The sequence below is a fragment of the Heloderma suspectum genome, chromosome 1 (genome assembly GCF_057233095.1).
Source record: "Heloderma suspectum isolate Gila_16-S chromosome 1, 16-S_ref, whole genome shotgun sequence".
In the NCBI taxonomy this organism is placed as follows: Eukaryota; Metazoa; Chordata; class Lepidosauria; order Squamata; family Helodermatidae; genus Heloderma; species Heloderma suspectum.
The window spans coordinates 93,866,638-93,883,311 of record NC_139458.1 but is presented as its reverse complement, the minus strand read 5'-3'; the positions used below and the strand labels follow the sequence as shown (position 1 = coordinate 93,883,311).

At 43.3% G+C, this 16,674-nt stretch overlaps 1 protein-coding gene across 2 annotated transcripts in view; it reads right to left on the bottom strand.

The window, feature by feature from the left end:
- Window positions 1–16,674, bottom strand: part of PAMR1 (peptidase domain containing associated with muscle regeneration 1) — a 73,816-nt gene that overhangs the window by 26,524 nt on the left and 30,618 nt on the right. For both annotated transcript variants that reach the window (XM_084827937.1, XM_084827945.1), the window contains exons 4-6: window positions 15,112–15,226; window positions 12,534–12,751; window positions 9,344–9,451 (exon numbers count right to left, since the gene is read on the bottom strand). In XM_084827937.1, coding sequence (XP_084684063.1) covers window positions 9,344–9,451; window positions 12,534–12,751; window positions 15,112–15,226 — 441 coding nt within the window. The remainder of the gene's footprint in view (window positions 1–9,343; window positions 9,452–12,533; window positions 12,752–15,111; window positions 15,227–16,674) is intronic.

The window sequence follows — 16,674 nt, the reverse complement described above, 5'->3', positions numbered from 1 at the left end:
CAGTAAAACACAATTTGACTAATGACGTTTCCAGTAGTATACCTTACTTTCCATTCATTTCAGTAATTCCGTCTGCTTTTTAAATGAATTCACCTCCAGGATTGCAATGTGATATATTAAGGAATTTACCTTCTGTTACATTGGGCAATGCCAAGTAGTTATCAAATTCTATCTCAAGCAGGCCTTTTGGGGAGCCACATTGCTGTCTCAACTGGAGGTTTCAAAGTCTAATAATCACACTTGTTCTCAGCTCTTTGACAAGAAGCTCACTGGGAGAATCATGCAGTAGAAACCCACCTCACCGAGTGCCACCCCTCTGATGCAATTCAGGGGCACTGCAGCTGCTTTTGTCTTTGGAGGCACCCCTACACACACAGAACACCCAATCATAAATATCCTAGTTTGGTTCTTAGAACCAAAGCAGACATGGGAAAGAACACAGCGCATTGGCAGCACGCATGCTGTACATGCAAAGACAATGATGCCTTTAGGGCCAGACTTTGGGGCATCATTCTGGGGCCCTGAAACCTGCCACCCCCATGACCATCAGAGACAGTGGCGGATGATGGGGCCTGGCAGTGTGGCAGGAAACCAGCCTGCCATCAGTACCTGGCATGAGCATATTGGGACTAATGTCGGTCACTGCAACATTTCTTTTTCTTTCTTTCTTTCTTTCTTTCTTTCTCTTTCTTTCTTTCTTTCTTTCTTTCAGCAGCTGGAGGCGCTGCTCAGTGCAGCACCAGCCAAGGGTCCATGTGCGCCCGCCATCTTCATTTCCAACGAAGGCGGCAGCAAGCATCCAGAGGTGGAATGGAAAAGGAAAGTAATGGTGGGGGGAGCAGAAAAAGTGGCGATGTGGGAGAGAGCTGTCAAGGTGGCCGGGAGAGGCAGGGAGAACCCTCGGAGGGCACTTCACCTAGGGCCTCTTCAAACCTGGCAGTGGTGCTCATGGCAAAAAGTTATAGGGTCAGTCCTTGGTATCTCCTGGTAGGGCTGAGAAAAGTCCTGTCTGAGAACCTTGAGAGCCACTGCCAGCCCACATAGTCACTACTGTGGTAGATGGACCAATGGAGTGACTCCATGTAAAACAGCTCTGATGTTCCTTACATGTTTCAGTCACATAGAAATTGGGCTTGGGGTCCAATTTTAACATCAAAAGACACATGGAGGTGAGAGGCACTGAACCCTACTGATGCCTGCTGTGTAACCTCTTATTTAACCTCTTATCCCATGTGTGCCTGCCTGAACCTTAAGATCATCCCTTTTCCGTGAGCCCCTGCCAAAGGAAGTGAGGTAGGTGGCTACTAGGAGGAGGGCTTTTTCTGCTGTGGCACCCTGGCTGTGGAATAAGCTCCCTAGGGAGGTTCGCCAGGCATCTACATTGTATTCCTTCCGGCGCCGGGTGAAGACCTTTTTATTTTCCCAGGCATTTTAGCATTTTAGCTTTCTAGACTTTTAGCTTTGCTGTTTTAAATCTGTATTTTAAATCTCTGCATTGCTGCTAGGTTTTATTCTGGTTTTATTCTGGCTGTATTGTTATACTGTGGTTTTAATGTTTTATATATTTTATATTGTTTTATCGTGTGCTCTTTGGTTTTAATTTTTGTGAACCGCCCAGAGAGCTTCAGCTATTGGGTGGTATAGAAATGAATGAATGAATAAATAAATAAATAAATAAATATTTTCAGAACTGGGGGACAGGGGGAGGAGTGCTTGAGGAGAGTGGCTGGGGAGGTAAGCTGAAGATGGGTGAGGCTTTGGTACTCCTCACTTGCATACCCCATTTTGCTGTTGAAATCAAAAACACCAGGCACTCAACTCCACTTTCTATGTGATCGGTACAATTGTGTGCTTAGACACCTCTAGCTTGCTGTTTGGAGATTTTATTTTTAGGAGTTACATTTTACATTTAATCCGTAATTCTATAATTCACATTTTGTATACCAGCTTATAAATCTTAAATAATCATTTCACAGCCACCACTATATTGATGCAGATGGGTATACTGAATTTGTTTTCAATACTGGAGGGTTCCTGCTTCTTGTTTTTACTTATAGGTAGCCTACTTCCATATTCATTGCTTGGGAATTCAATTTGATACTTTATCTAGCATATAATGACCTATGAAATTCTGAAGATTTTTGTATTTTGGGAATTAAATCTTGTGTGAAAATAAAAATATGAAAATTTATGCAAATGTGTGGGACTGCAGGATGATTATATATTTTGAAGTTAATGTTTCAAAGAATTTGGTTTGCTCCACATTATGAATCTCTTATTCACTTACTGTAAAACAACCCATTTTCCTCTGTCAAATGTTAGGGAAGTATGTTTAATCTTTCTGCACTCACTAATTTAAAGTAAGAGCATGAAAATCTTACTACACACAAAAAAATTATATTCCAGTTTCACTCTTTAGAGGTTCATCTTCATTTAAAATAAATAAGTATATAAATAAATGCATAAACAACCCATGTTCATCAACCTATAGAAAACAGTTTTTTCTACTTCACTTGTGACCAGAGATTGTGGGGGAGGCCCTTTTAAATATGAGTTAGTGAGTAAAGATAAGGAACCCTAAAGAATTGTCTTCCCCAAAGTCCTCTGTATTAGTGAGTGATGACACTCAGTAATGCAGATCGAGCAAGAGTCAAGCACAGTCACACAAGAGAAGCATCCAGATAACAATTTCACAGCCCCATCTGAAAAAAATAGGGCCCAATCAGTACGCCACAGTACGCCAGAGCTGAGCTCCATGGAGGACCCTTCATTAGGATGCAGAATAAATATCGCATGGTTGGCAACAGAGACTGAGCAGCCATAAAGAAATGGAAGTTGGTTCTCAGCAATGAATTCCCCATTCAATACAAGATCCCAGCATTTACTCAAGGACTTGAGTTTGCTGGGCTTTGTTTTAGACAATGGTGACAGGAAGTCTCAGAGCAAAAAGGGGTCAGAGTCCCTCGCTTTGAAGGCCAGCAGTTCCATGGGAGGGCCTAATGAGCCAGAATGCTGAGTCCCATGACAGGAAACCAGTACAACCTTAATGGGATGGGAGAGGGGGAGGACAGTTTCTAGCCTAGTCAAACAGAGGCTAAGAAGGGATAGGATTATACTCTGTGTATACATTAGAGGGGTTAATAAAGCAGAGACAGGGCAAATATTTAAGTTAAAGTTTTTCAGATTCTTGGTTCCTTACTGCTGAAGTGTCAAATAAGAGTTTGGGGTGGGTGGAGTTGTGCTACAAAAATGTTTTGTTTGGGAGACTGGCAGATGGCTTTTGTGTTTATATTCAGGATCTGGTTGGCATATCTGAAGTTGAAAAGTATTTTTTGTCCGTACAGGTCAGGTCAGCAAACAATCACGCACCCCTCTTTTATCCTTCTCCAACCTGTCTGGTAAGGGTGGAGAACAGAGCAACAGAGGTGGCCTAAGAGGAGGCAAATCCACGCAAACAAGAGTCCCCTCTTTCCCCTGGCTAAACCATCCTGCTTTCGTTTCTTATGGGTTCTCTTCTCCCTTCCTCTGTAGCTTGTGACTTAGCTCGAGTGTCATTGCCATCTTTTTACTGAAACTGCCCCTTCTGACTGTCACTTCTCTCCTTGGGTCCAGAAAGTTGCCAGGTCTCTTGTAACAAATACTTGAAAGGTCTGATCTGGCCCTGTAGCTAGAGCTTGTACACTGGTCCCATTACTGCCAGCCTGGCCATCTATACCAGGAAAGCCTATTCAGATGCAGGCTACATGCATAAAATCCTACATGTGCAAGCCGAAATCATGCACTCAGTGACTGTATGATTTTGGCCTATACACACAGGATTTTATGTGCGCAAGCCCTATTCAGAAAGGTTGTCCCTATATGGATAGCAGAAGTAGGGCTGGCACACCAGTTCCACAGGTAGGGCCAGACAGGATCTGAAGCACACCAGCGGTAACTAGAGGGAATAGCCATCCTGCATTGAGCAGGGGGTTGGACTCGATGGCCTTGTAGGCCCTTTCCAACCCTACTGTTCTATGATTCTATGCCACCAGTTAATGTTCTACACCAGGAGTGCAGAACCTGTTTCAGCCTGAGGGCCACCAAATTTCAGAGATGCTTTCGAGGGCTGTATTCCAGTGGTGGGTGGGATTTAGGGCAAAAAGCAGTAGGGCCAAAGGCAAAAAGGGCAGAGCCAAAAAACCTTAGATATCAGCATATTTTAGTTTAAGAACATAAGAAGAGCCCTGCTGGATCAGAGCAAGGGTTCATCTAGCCCACGATTCTGTTCATATAGTGGCCAACCAACTGCTCACAGGAAACCCATGAGCAGTACATGAGTGCAACAGCACCCTCCTACCCATGTTCCCCAGCAACTGGTGTACACAGGCATACTACCTCTGATACTGGAGGTAGCACATAGCCATCAGGACTAGTAGCCATTGATAGCCTTCTCCTCCAGGAAATTGTCCAACCCCCTTTTACAAGCATCCAAATTGGTGGCCATCCATTTAGCTGGGAAAGCTAAATAAGCGCAATATTAGAGGTATAATCTCTCTAATATTGCACTTACTTAGCTTTCCCTGCTCCAAACTGCGCATATTTGAATATGCACATTTTTTTTTAACTTCCTGTTTTTCCTAGAAAGCAAAGGCGCGAAAATGGCGGCACTCACCGAATGGGTTCCCGGTGAGTGCTGGGGAATTCACCAAACTCGTGGGTGGCTCGAGCACAGGTTCAGGGGGGAGCGAGCAGGGATGCTGCTTCAGCGAGTGCACAGAGAACCAAACTAGGGTGAGTTCTTACATCCCTCCTAGCCCCAGGTAGGAGCTGGTGTGAAGTTGTGCAGTCTATGTGGGTATGGCTGTGGATTAAAGGGGGATAGGATCTGGTGGAAATGTGCTTCTCACCTCTGCCACCCATATCCTGCCCACGACTCTGCCTTGTTTTTGCCATTGTGCTTGTGTGTGTGGGGCATTCCACTGGAGTATCTCTCATGGCAATGGAGTGCTGCCAGGGCAACGGGGCTTCCACTAACTCCTATACCCCATCAGCCAGTGGATCTTCAGTATAGGATTGCACCCTAAATTTCCTTCCTTCCAAAAGCTTTTCCTTTCATTGTCAGGAAACACTCTCAGAATCTATGTAGTGAAAAGCTACACTGTATCAGCCTTCTGTCATGTAAGACACTGAATAGAAATGCTATTCAAAAACACTTCCAATTTCCTTTTTAAAGTATTATGGCAGAAATTATTTTCAGTTCAGATTCTGCTCTATGAAACAAAATTAATGCATTTTTCCTGTTGCGACTGCTTTTGTGCTGTGCTTCCCAGGAAAAATGTTTAGGCTTCTTTTGGAAATATGAAAGGAAATATTTTTCAAATGATCCTCTGGAGCCAGCTTGAATGAAAACTTTGCCATTACTACTCTGCCACTAAGATCTATGGGATTGGATTGCAGGACAACTCCCTTGCCCCCCGAAACCAGGCAGGGGCAATATGAGGCCTGCAGGCTCCATGTGCCACCCACCTACCCCACAGGCATTTTTGTGCCCCCTGCCCCACCCCTGCTGAACTTGGTGGCACTGTGGCAGCAGAAAAAGCAATGATTTTGTAAGGAAACAAGATGTGTGGGGAGTGTGCACCTCGTTTGCAAGCAGAATTGCACTCCTAGAAGTCTCCCAAGCATACAATTCTGCTTGCAAAATAGGTGCTTGCTCTCCATGTGCCTTGTTGCCTTGCAAAATCACTGCCATTTCACTGCATTGGTGGAAAATTCATCAGCAATTTGAACATCTGTGGCAATTTTGCTGGTGGTGAGGTGGCCCCGGTGGGTTTGGGGCAGGCAATGTGGCCCCCTGACTCCCAGAAATTGCCCACCTCTGCTCTAATCCTGTCCTCTTGTTCTCTGGGTTACTCGGGTTGCTCCTGCAGCTCTTGAGACAGTCCTTGGCAATCACAATGTCCCATAATTCACTTCTTTCTTTCTGAGACTTTGACCCCACCTTTCTGCACTGGCATCCAAGGCATCTTACAACGATAAAAAAAACCACAGAATAAGAAAACAATATGAACAATACATAAATACATTTAAAAGGAGCAGATACAATAGGGCAATGAAAGAGAGCAGCTGTCAGATTAGAGCCACACACAAGGCAAAAAGAGCACATCTCAGAGGCAAAAGGTCTGTTTATATAAAAAGGCATTTGCTTGTTGGTGGAAGGTCATCAATAAGGGGGCAAGAGAGGTTTCCTTAGGGGATTGCTGAGCCTGGGCACAGCCCTTGAAAAGGTCCTCTCTTGCATCCTCACCAGTCCAACCTCAGGTACCTGCAGAACAGAGAGAAGGGCCTCTTAGAAGATCTTCTGTATGAGCTAGGCAGGCTCACATAGAAGAAGGAGGTCCTTCAGGTGCTCTGGTTCTAAACCACCAGAGGCTAAGGAATAAGATTATTTCAGTCACTGCCTTGTCCTGATCTCTTACCCCCTGCCATGCCATCACAGCTAATGCTACTAAGGTGCAGAGTCACCCTGGAGCTGGAGGCATATTATGGGGGTTGGACTCGATGGCCTTGTAGGCCCCTTCCAACCCTACTATTCTATGATATGCATTATGCATGCCAAAGGCTTTTACAATATGGTGAATAGCTCAACAATACCAGCTATCTGTGCTTTTTTACTTATAGTTATTTGAAGATTGGATTAATTTCAAGACAGTAAGAGTATGTCTGGATAAAGTTCCCATCATTTTAGGGAGCCTCACCCTAATTAGGCATGCCCCAGAGGACTTCTAATAACTACTTCAGTCACCAGATTAACAAGCAGAGCATTTTCTCTCTCTTTAGCCACAGTTTTAAGCTCCCTGTCAGAACACACATAAACATGGGGCGTTTCCACACAATCAGTCAACGAATGCTCCAACTAGTGTTTTTTCTATGAGTATAATATTCCATATGCACCTATTGCTTAAGCAAAGGCAGATTCCAGATTCCATTTCAGGGTGTGGCAGCTGCAGGAAAAATAAAGACCATCTTGACTTCCAACCTCTTTAACCACAGTGGAACATGCTTGCGTCACAAAGGCTAAGCTCAGTCCAAATTCTACTTTTGGCACATCAAGATGAGAGCTGCCAACCAGCCTGTCTTATGCTGGTCCTTCCAGTAAAGCTGTATTCTTTCAAATAATCAGTACTAGGAGAAAGAAAGGCCAGTAATTTACAAATTTTGCCCATGATCTGCTTGATTCTGCCCATTAGCCATCAGATTATGTCAGTCTTGAACCACCAGATGTATCCAGATTCCTTCCCCAACCCCTCCAGGTTCTGCCCTGGTTCCACCATCCTGACCTCGCTTTGTGAAATCAAAGTGTGCGTGTGGTGCTGGTGGTACTGAAAAACAGTTATAGATCTTTATAAATATTCTCTCTCTCTCTCTCTCTCTCTTCAATATTCACAGTTACTGCTGGATTTACTGAAGAAAAGCTCCAGTTAAATTGCTGGAGCTTTCCCCTGAAGAGGGACTTGGCCTTGAAGAATGTTGACATCTCCCTGACCGTAGATGTGAAATATTCTTCCCAGGTATTTTTAGAGTGAAACCTGATGATACAGCTGTGGTAGGACAGGGAGATTATGCCAGAACTGTGTAGCTCAAACACTGATAAGTGTAATGTGAGACACATTTTGGTATATATATGAAATACCTTACATTGGCACCAGGCAAACAACAATACCATATGGCTGGTTTTCAGCACCAGTTCCATAAACTATGTGTTTGGACATAAGGCAATATATTATTGGACCCTCTCCTTTAGAATTACATGTGATCACTGATTCTTACAAGTGATGTAGTGAATGCATTACTTAGTTCTGAGCCTTGTTCTAATCCCTCCTCAAAAATGCATGAAAAAAGGAGCCAGAATAATTTGCTCCAGCATAAAAATAGCGAGACTATTTTAACAAGAATGCTGTCACTTCTCTTATTTGTAACAGTGATAATCTCACATTGTGTTAATTTATATATTTAGTTGCATCATCAGGACCCAAGACAGGTAACAGTATTTTTCCCAGAAGACACACGAAAAGATAAAACATTCTCCTAAAACCTTTCCTCAAACTGACATCATGGTATTTATTGAAAGCCAGCACACACATTTGAAAACAACAACAAAATATTTCCTTCTGAATTTGGCAAGTCTCTAGAGCAGCCTTCCCCAGCCTTGTGTCCTTGCTGGATTACAATCCCATCATCCTCAGCCCCCATGGCCAGGGTGAGGTGATGAGAACTGTAGTCCAACGTATCTGGAGGGAGCCAGGCTGGGGAAAGCTGCTCTAGAAAGAGAGAACACTCTAGTCCTATTCAGGCATTATCAAAGTGGTTCAAGTAAACATATGAGAAGAGGAACTGCACTAGCCCTGCCTCCTCCTCACATGCTCCCATTGCCCTCTATGCATGGAAGACAATTTTCTGAAGAAGAGAGCCTCCTGTATCCATGCAGGTTCTCCAAGCAAGTAAGAATGCTGGAAAAATCAGGGTCCTCAATTGTGTGGAGAGCTTCCAAGGATACAGGAGGCTCTCTTCTTCAGAAAATCTCCCACCACTAGTGAACAAAATGTGTGAGGAAGGGCTCCCTCTTCTCACACATTTACTTTAGCCCCTTCAAGAAAGCCTGGATAGGGGCTCTTATCTGTGGAGAAACCACAAAAAGGCCTCTCCAAGGGTGCTTCCAGACAGATGGCTCCCAGAGCTACCAATCAAAAGACATTGTCCAACTCCTTAATGGGTATTTTGTGGAAAGAGAAAAGACAGAAGATGCAGTAGGAAAACACAGGAGGCCTACAAATGGAAGACAACATAATCTGGACCCCTGCTTCCCTGTAAAATTCTGTGAAGGAGGCAGATAAAAGCTTAATCTGGAAACAGCCCAGGTGCTTTTGTTGAACAGACAAACAGATAATATAGTCAGAAAGGTGCTCACAGTTGTTAGCAAAGTTGCTTACATGTAACACATATGCATGGCTTAATTGGATGCTTAAGACTGATTCTGAACTGGCCTAAAGCATCTGTTGATATAGGTGAGTAGTTTGGAGAAATCAAGAGACCAACCCATAGGACAGAAAAATGACTTCTGAATAAATATAATTAACTGTGAATTTTATGACCCAATCCAATTCAGTAAAGGGCTTCTAAGCATACTTTGCTCAGCTCCATTCTAGAGCACTGTTAATTTTTAAAAGCTATGGTAATGAGCCAATGATAAAACCGTATCAGCCTAAGCATTCTACATGGGAATGCTAAACAATAGTTTAATGAATGAAAACAAAGAAATCCTGATCATGCTTATGTACATCTGCAGGCACAGGGATGTACTCACAGCTTTCACAGCGGTTCCCAGTATAGCCAGCCAGGCAGGCACATTTGTAGCCACCAATTTTATCAAGGATGCAGGTTCCATCATGTAGACATGGAGATGAAGAACAAGCTGAAAAAAGCATAAGGGACATCCCTCATTTTCATCTTTAGGGAAGCTTCCTTCACCAAATTTATATCTTATCTACCTATCCATTAGAGTGAAATACATATGTAACATGTATATTTCAGGGATTGCTACTATTTAATAAACTATAACACAGATCTTTGGGTCTGTGAATCTTAGTGCAAATGTGCTTCTAAGCACATAATTCTTCTGCATACCCAATGTTTTGCCCTGTTAAGAGTTATTCATTATGATGGAAATATTCAGTCAAAGTCAAACTGTTCAGACAGAGAATGAGCAAATCTTCTCAAATCAAGAAGCAGATCAATAGACACCTCCATGGTGTTCATATATATCATCTGGATTTTATGCACTATCTGGGCCCTGAGGAACCTATCTGCCCAAGTAGCTAGAAATTAGGTGCATGACACAGCTATGACTTGACCCATTTTGATTTTTAGGAGATCAGAAATAAAGCAGTGGAAAGGAAGCCCAGGAGAGGGAAAACTGTACAACAGTGGTGTTGCAATTACAGCAGTAGAGCCTACAGAGGTCAAACTGAAGTCCGAATCAGCCTCCCGTCAGTAGCTACGGATGTAGACAAAACACACTCGAGCGGTGGGTTAAGAACAGACTTTACTTGAGATATAACAAGCTTACATCTAGAGGTAAGTTGGCTGAGGTCAGTCTCATGGTCAGCATCCCTTGCAAGGGGGAAGTATGAAGAAATAAAAAGGAGAGTAGGGGGAGAAGACAAGGAAAAGGCAATTGGATCTCCCAGAGATCCCTTCCCACCTGACTCAGGTACATATTAACCCTTCAAGTTCAGGTTAAGTAACCCATGGCCCAAGTACCTCCAACACAAACAACTGTGAAATGTCAATGAAGAGATCTAGGTGCTCAGCAAGCTATGTGAAAGGGCTTTTAATGAAGATGATGCAAGCGCAAAGGACCCAGCAATGTAAGTAAAAAAGAATCTCCCCAAATCAGAAATTATAGAACAGTATAATTTATACAGTGACTGATAAAACCACCACGCTTTTTATTTTCCCTACTCTTCAATGGACCTTAGGATATTGTAGTCCTAGAACAGGGGTGGGCAACCTGGGCCCCTACAGATGTTTTGGCCTACCACTCCCATCAGCACTAACCAGCATAGTCAATGGTGAGGGATCATGGGAGGTGCATGTCAAAACATCTGGAGTGCCACAGGTTGCCTACTCTTGTCCTAGAATATCACCATTCCCTTTTGGGCCACTGCATACGCCTTTAAGTGCTTAAACTGGTTCTTAACAATAAACACAGGAGAACAGCCAAGTAAACTCAGTTCACCTTGTTACCCTGATTTCAGCTACCCCTCAAGCTTTTTGCAGAGAGAAGCATTTCACAGTGCTCTATCTTATTAAATTTGTGCTGCCAGAGGTCTTGGTCTCACAGCTCTGTCAAGCCCCCCCACCCCCCACCCCTTCACTCCCCATGCAAATCACATTCTTCCAAATAAACAGTGTGAGCAGCCAGGTTAATGCTTTGCAGAAGAGAGAGTTTTAAAAGCTTTTCATTTCAGCTGCACATTAGGCCAGGACAGACTCACAATACAGCACACAATAAAACTTCCTTATAAAACTGTAAGCGCTCCGTATCCCACTCTGCATAGATTACCACAGTAGCAACCAACCACCCAATCTCTAAATAATTACTGCTAAAAATGGGGCGGAAAGAAAAGTAGATGGCAGCAGTGGAATACTAAAAGGGTTCCTGCTGAGCAGAGGAAACAAGATCCATTCATCCCACCCTGTATGGAATATGTTAGTCCCATGAGTGTGGGAGGCTTTGCTGCAGCATACCCCACACCAAGTTCAATTTCATGGAGGTGACTTTTTATTATTATTATAGGTCCTTTAATTAACACAGTGCTATTTCTAGCAGCCCCTGTGATGGTACTTTTTGTACTTTATGTAATAAGAAGAAAATCATGATGGAGCCCATTGGCCAGTAGGTAAGGCATCCCACTGGACTGAGAGTTGGACTTGCTAGGAGGAAGCCCATATTTAAAGGCACATCCCCTTCCAAGAAGTTCTTGTTTAGTCTTAGACAAGTAACCATCTCCCATGCTCAATTTACCTCGATTCCATTCATCCCCTCCATGAAACGGAAATATTAGTTGAGACAACAAACTGCCCCACAACACCTAAGGCAGCCAAGCAACAACCCCCTGCCCTGCCTTGGGTCAGCCTGGCATAGTTGCAGGCCACATTTATAGAGAGAGAAAAATCTCAGAGACAATCGCCAGATATCAGAACCACCCAAGCATTACATCTTACCTCTCATTTACTGTACCATAGCACTAAAACTTCAGCTCCTGAGACTCAGGAATTTGTAGAGTTTAATAGTATTGTTTTATTAGCGTTTGTGCTTTGTATTGTTATTTTTATTTGTAAACTGCTTTGAGATTTCTTATGAGAAGCAGTATATTAATTAATGAATATAATAAAAACCAAACCCAGCATTACCCTTGGTACACATGAAGTGGCATAACGATAGGATATTGTGAATACAAGGAGCAATCTTAGGCCTCAAGTTATCCACATAACTTGCAAGGGACAATCTCGTGTATAGACCTGAACAGGACTGTATTTCTCACTCATGGGATTTTTGCTCCCAAATTGTGTGGCTAACTCACTGTAATGTAACTTTCCTACATGGGTATATTCACTTGATTACTTCAATAATACATCTCTTCCTGTTTCTACATAAAAGTATGAGCAAACTGTATATCAGCATCAGCCTTGAAGATATTCTCCAAGCCAATTGGTATGATTAGATAAGAATGCTGTATGTACATGTCTTGGTACAGAGTTTGTGGGGCCTAGATATGAAGACGCCACCAGAGAATTTGGGGAGCCCAGTATATCAACAGCAAAAGTACTCTCATGTCTCACTGTCTCATCATCTTAAGAAATAGAAATGTTGCTTCCACATGAGGACCTTAGCACAAAGACTTTTAATGGCACAAAAAAGGGAAACAAAATTCATGAGATCGAGTTATTGTGATGAAAAAAGTGAGCCTCTTCTTTTTCAACCTCTTTACCTGTAATTTCTTCAAATACAGCATGAAACCCATCAAAATTCTTGGAACCATCTGAATGGAAAAGAACGTGGAGCGAAGGCCCTGTGCTTCGGATTGGAGGAGGCCTGTCATTTCCACAGAAACGCTTAATTATCCTGCTATCAACAGTGTCCCCATCTCGAACCTCTACATAGTCATACTGGCACATGTAGTCAAACTCCAGGCTCAGCATAGCAAACCTTGGACAAAAAAAAAGATAACAAATTCAGGTGCCAAACTAGCATTTCTCTGATAGAATTGCATTTTTAAATTACTTCTATGCTCTTGAATCTGGAAAAACATCCCATTAAGGCCCTTTCTTCACCTTCTTCACAAGTTCTGTATAGGGAGAAATCTGGCAAACGAATTCTCACACCCCTCCCACCTCCCTAAGAAGCTTCTATAATTTGATCATCACTCTCCTGGCTCCCCTCCAAATTCTTGGCTGCTGGAGGTCCTGTTTTGAGACCTGGGGGAGAGACTATAGCTCAGTGGAAGTAGACACGTCTTGCATGCAGGATATCCCAGGTTCAGCCACAGCATCTCCACTTAAAAGAACCAGATAGCAGGTGTTGGAAAAGACTTCAGCCTGAGATCCTGGACGGCCACCACCACTCAGGGTAGACATGGACAAATAGTCTGGCCTAGTGTAAGGCAGCTCCTTGTATTCTGGTGTGAAAGTAGCTTATTAAGAGATAGTGAATGAGCAATAATAGATTTATTTTATAAATATATGGAAGGTGAAAAATCATGCGACAAGAAGAGTTTTGCAAACAGCTCTGTCATTTGAAAATATATCATGAACAAATTAAATAAAGGGCATAATCCAGTCTGGACAACCACACATAGACCTGGTTCACACATAACAACAAACCATGGGTCGACGGGACTGCGCACGAGTGAGCATGCTGCCTCCCGCCCATTCACTGCTTCTGCTTTGCATCCACTTAGGGAAACAATCCAGGAATGTCCCATACCTGGTTTGTTTACTTTGATGTCTGGACCCAGCACTCTGGGTTGTTGAGGGAAAAACAACACAAAGATTTAACCCATGGTTTGTTGTTGGGCTAAAGCTCTGGGTTGTTTCTCCCTCAACAAGCCACAGTGCCAGGTTTGCAAGTCATGCTGAACAACCCAGTAATGGGGCATTCCTGGGTTGTTTGCTAAACCAGATGCAAAGTGGAAGCGAAGAGCTGGTGGGAGGCAGTGCATTTGCTAACTTGTACGTAGCCCCAACCAACCATGGGTTAATTTATTAACCCATAGTTGGTCAGGGTTGTACTTGAGCAAACAAGCAAGCAAGCACAATGCCTCCCACATACTCACTCCTTCCGCTTTTTAAATAGAGCGGCATCTTATATATGCCACTTTCTATTAATTAACCCATGGTTGGTCTTGACATACAAACGAGGTCACAGAAAGTGGTGTATATAAAGAGCCCTATTTTAAAAGCCAGCTCCTGATCACCTCTTGGTTAAGGAAAGGGGAATGGTGTGGGACTGAAGCCATCCTTTCACCGTGCCTCCTCATCACTAGGAATCTAACTTTTTAACAAGTGTACACATGTGTATTTCCCTGTTGCTAGTTCATGCCCAAAGTTTTGTGTCGATGAATTTGCTACAGGGCAATGATGGGGGTAGGTGCATGGGGAGAAACATGTTGCATTGAAACTTCTTTGGTTTTAGTACCAGGGCTCGGAAAGCCACACCTACAAACTCCCCTGACTTCAATGGGCTATGTAAAGTGGGGGGGGGAATGGAGGAAGACTTAAGGCACCACTAAAGGGTTGCGGGAAATCAACGCAAGCTTGATGGATGTGCATCTGTTGATTTTTAAATAAATAAATACATCTGAGAAATGGGTGGGGCAATAGCAGTGGGAACTTTGTCACAAGTCATAGCTATATTAGTATTTGTTTCTTGAGCTACCCATTTGATTGTCCCAAAATGCACAGGTCGTTCATAATCCGCTGACATAAAAATAAGTCACGGTTTTGAAAATCAGCAGAGATAACTGGCAATGTTTCAAGCATTCTATCAAGGGCGGTCTCAAACTCCCATGCCTCTGATGGAATACTTGATGGCAAGAACAGGAAGGACATAGCCCTGCATGCAACCCATTTTTCCTTTGGTGGGAACAGTACATGCGGTGTCACTTACCTGCTGAAGATGCTGAGCATTAGAGTCCTAGTCCATTCCCCAAAGGGAAAAGGATGCTGGAAATGCCTGCTACTGCAGCTTCCCTCTTCACTTACCCAAAAGTATGTTCCTTTGGGAGAAAACCCAGGGATGAAGGTAAAGATAATTTAAGAGCCAATGTGCAAATCAGATGCCCAGTGCATAATTTCTGAATGTTTTTAAGGTAACACAGGAAGAAGCAGATAGCCTTTTTTTGTTCAAATATAAATTATGATTAATGTTCATGACTGGGCAGAGGAGACAAGCCCCAATGGAAATTCCTCTGGGTTCCAGCATTATCTGGACACACCTTCTATTTGCACATAAGCTTGTGTTATGCAGGAAAAGAAAATCCAGGATACTAACATTCATCTCTCACCTACCTTAACTCGACAACAAACCCAGGTTTGGCATGTATAGTCCACTCACACTGGGCATTCAGTGGATAGCTCTCCAACAAAATCTGACCTTTTGAAGCCTGGAGAACCTGCCCACATCCTGAAAGGAAGGAATGAAGGAAAACCATTAGGTTCTTTAAGGAAAACAAACTCAGAAACAGCATGTACAAGGCTCCCGGTTTTAAACCTGACTCATGTAAATGTGTTGGAAAAAGATTCTCACATTAGGTACTATCTCAGCCTGAACATCATGTGATCTTCCAAGCTGAATGTTCATATGACATGTATGACATGCCACCACGAGCTCAGTAAACCTCCTGCTGTTTCCCGCTTGGGACTTTCAAGAAAGGTAGTGGGATTGTCCAGCACTTAGTGATTGGCTTCAGCTCAGTGGTAGAGCACATGTTTTACATGCAGAAGGTCCAAGATTCAATCCCTGAAACCTTGGAAAGATGCTGCCGGTCAGTGCATATGCAGATAATACTAAATTAGATGGGCCAATGGAATGACTCAGTATAAAGCAGTTTCCTATGTTCACCTGGCTAGCCACAATACGCAGATGGTGGGGAGCTGTGTTTAATTCAGTGTGATGGGCTGCAAGTTGTGTCTGCATTAGCTACAGTCTTAATGTACATTAAACTACCTTTGGGGGAAGGAAGAGATTGCATAATGTGGAATTGAAATCTATTGGATTGTTAAGTCCCATTCATTTCAATGAATCTACTCTAGGACTAACATTGGGTACAGCCCATTATTTCTGCACTGGTTGGTAATATGATCACATTGTAGTGCTCTTGCGCAGCTTTTGTTCATTTCAATCAGGCTTGTGCAGAAGAACTTTCTGGGGATTGTGTCCCATTGGTAATTGGCAGGAGTCGGTGCCATTTTGATTTTCTGTCTGAGGCATCAAACTCTCAGCCCAGCCTTGGTGTAGACATTTAACTGAGCCCCTGCAAAGCCTTCCCAGATGGGAGCGCTGTTGCACCTGAACATTAGGACTTCGTCACTTCGATGTGTGGCAAAACAGACACACAAGTGAGCCTCTAACAGGCTCAGACTGTCAATCCACATGAAGACTGGCTGGACCTTCTTGTCCATGCATTCACTCAGTGGGCGGAAGGGGAAGCAGGACTGTGCTAGCTGGTCCCAGCTCCCAATCTTCATGTGTTCAGGGAAGATGTGGAGGGAAAGATCTGAACAAACCTACAATTTGGCTAGCTTTCAGGGTTGTGGGTAGGCTAGCTTGATCTTCCTGAATGCAGTGGTTACTTTTCCCATGTGGGGTGGCTGCTGGAAGGATAGAGCAGTGGGCTGCAAACGTTTGGCTTCTACTTGGAACATAGAGACTGCATGGCTGTACCACATTCAACAATATGCCAAATGCCAGATCTCAGTATTTCCTGTTTCCTGCAAGACTCTACAGGGTTAAAACTTGTCCTTTCTTATTTTCTTTTTTTTTTAAAACCCTTTGTCAATGCACCCTCAATTACCCTCAGTTAAGTGCACTCTGATGAAACAGAAAACAAGCTCAGAAAGGGTACATCATAA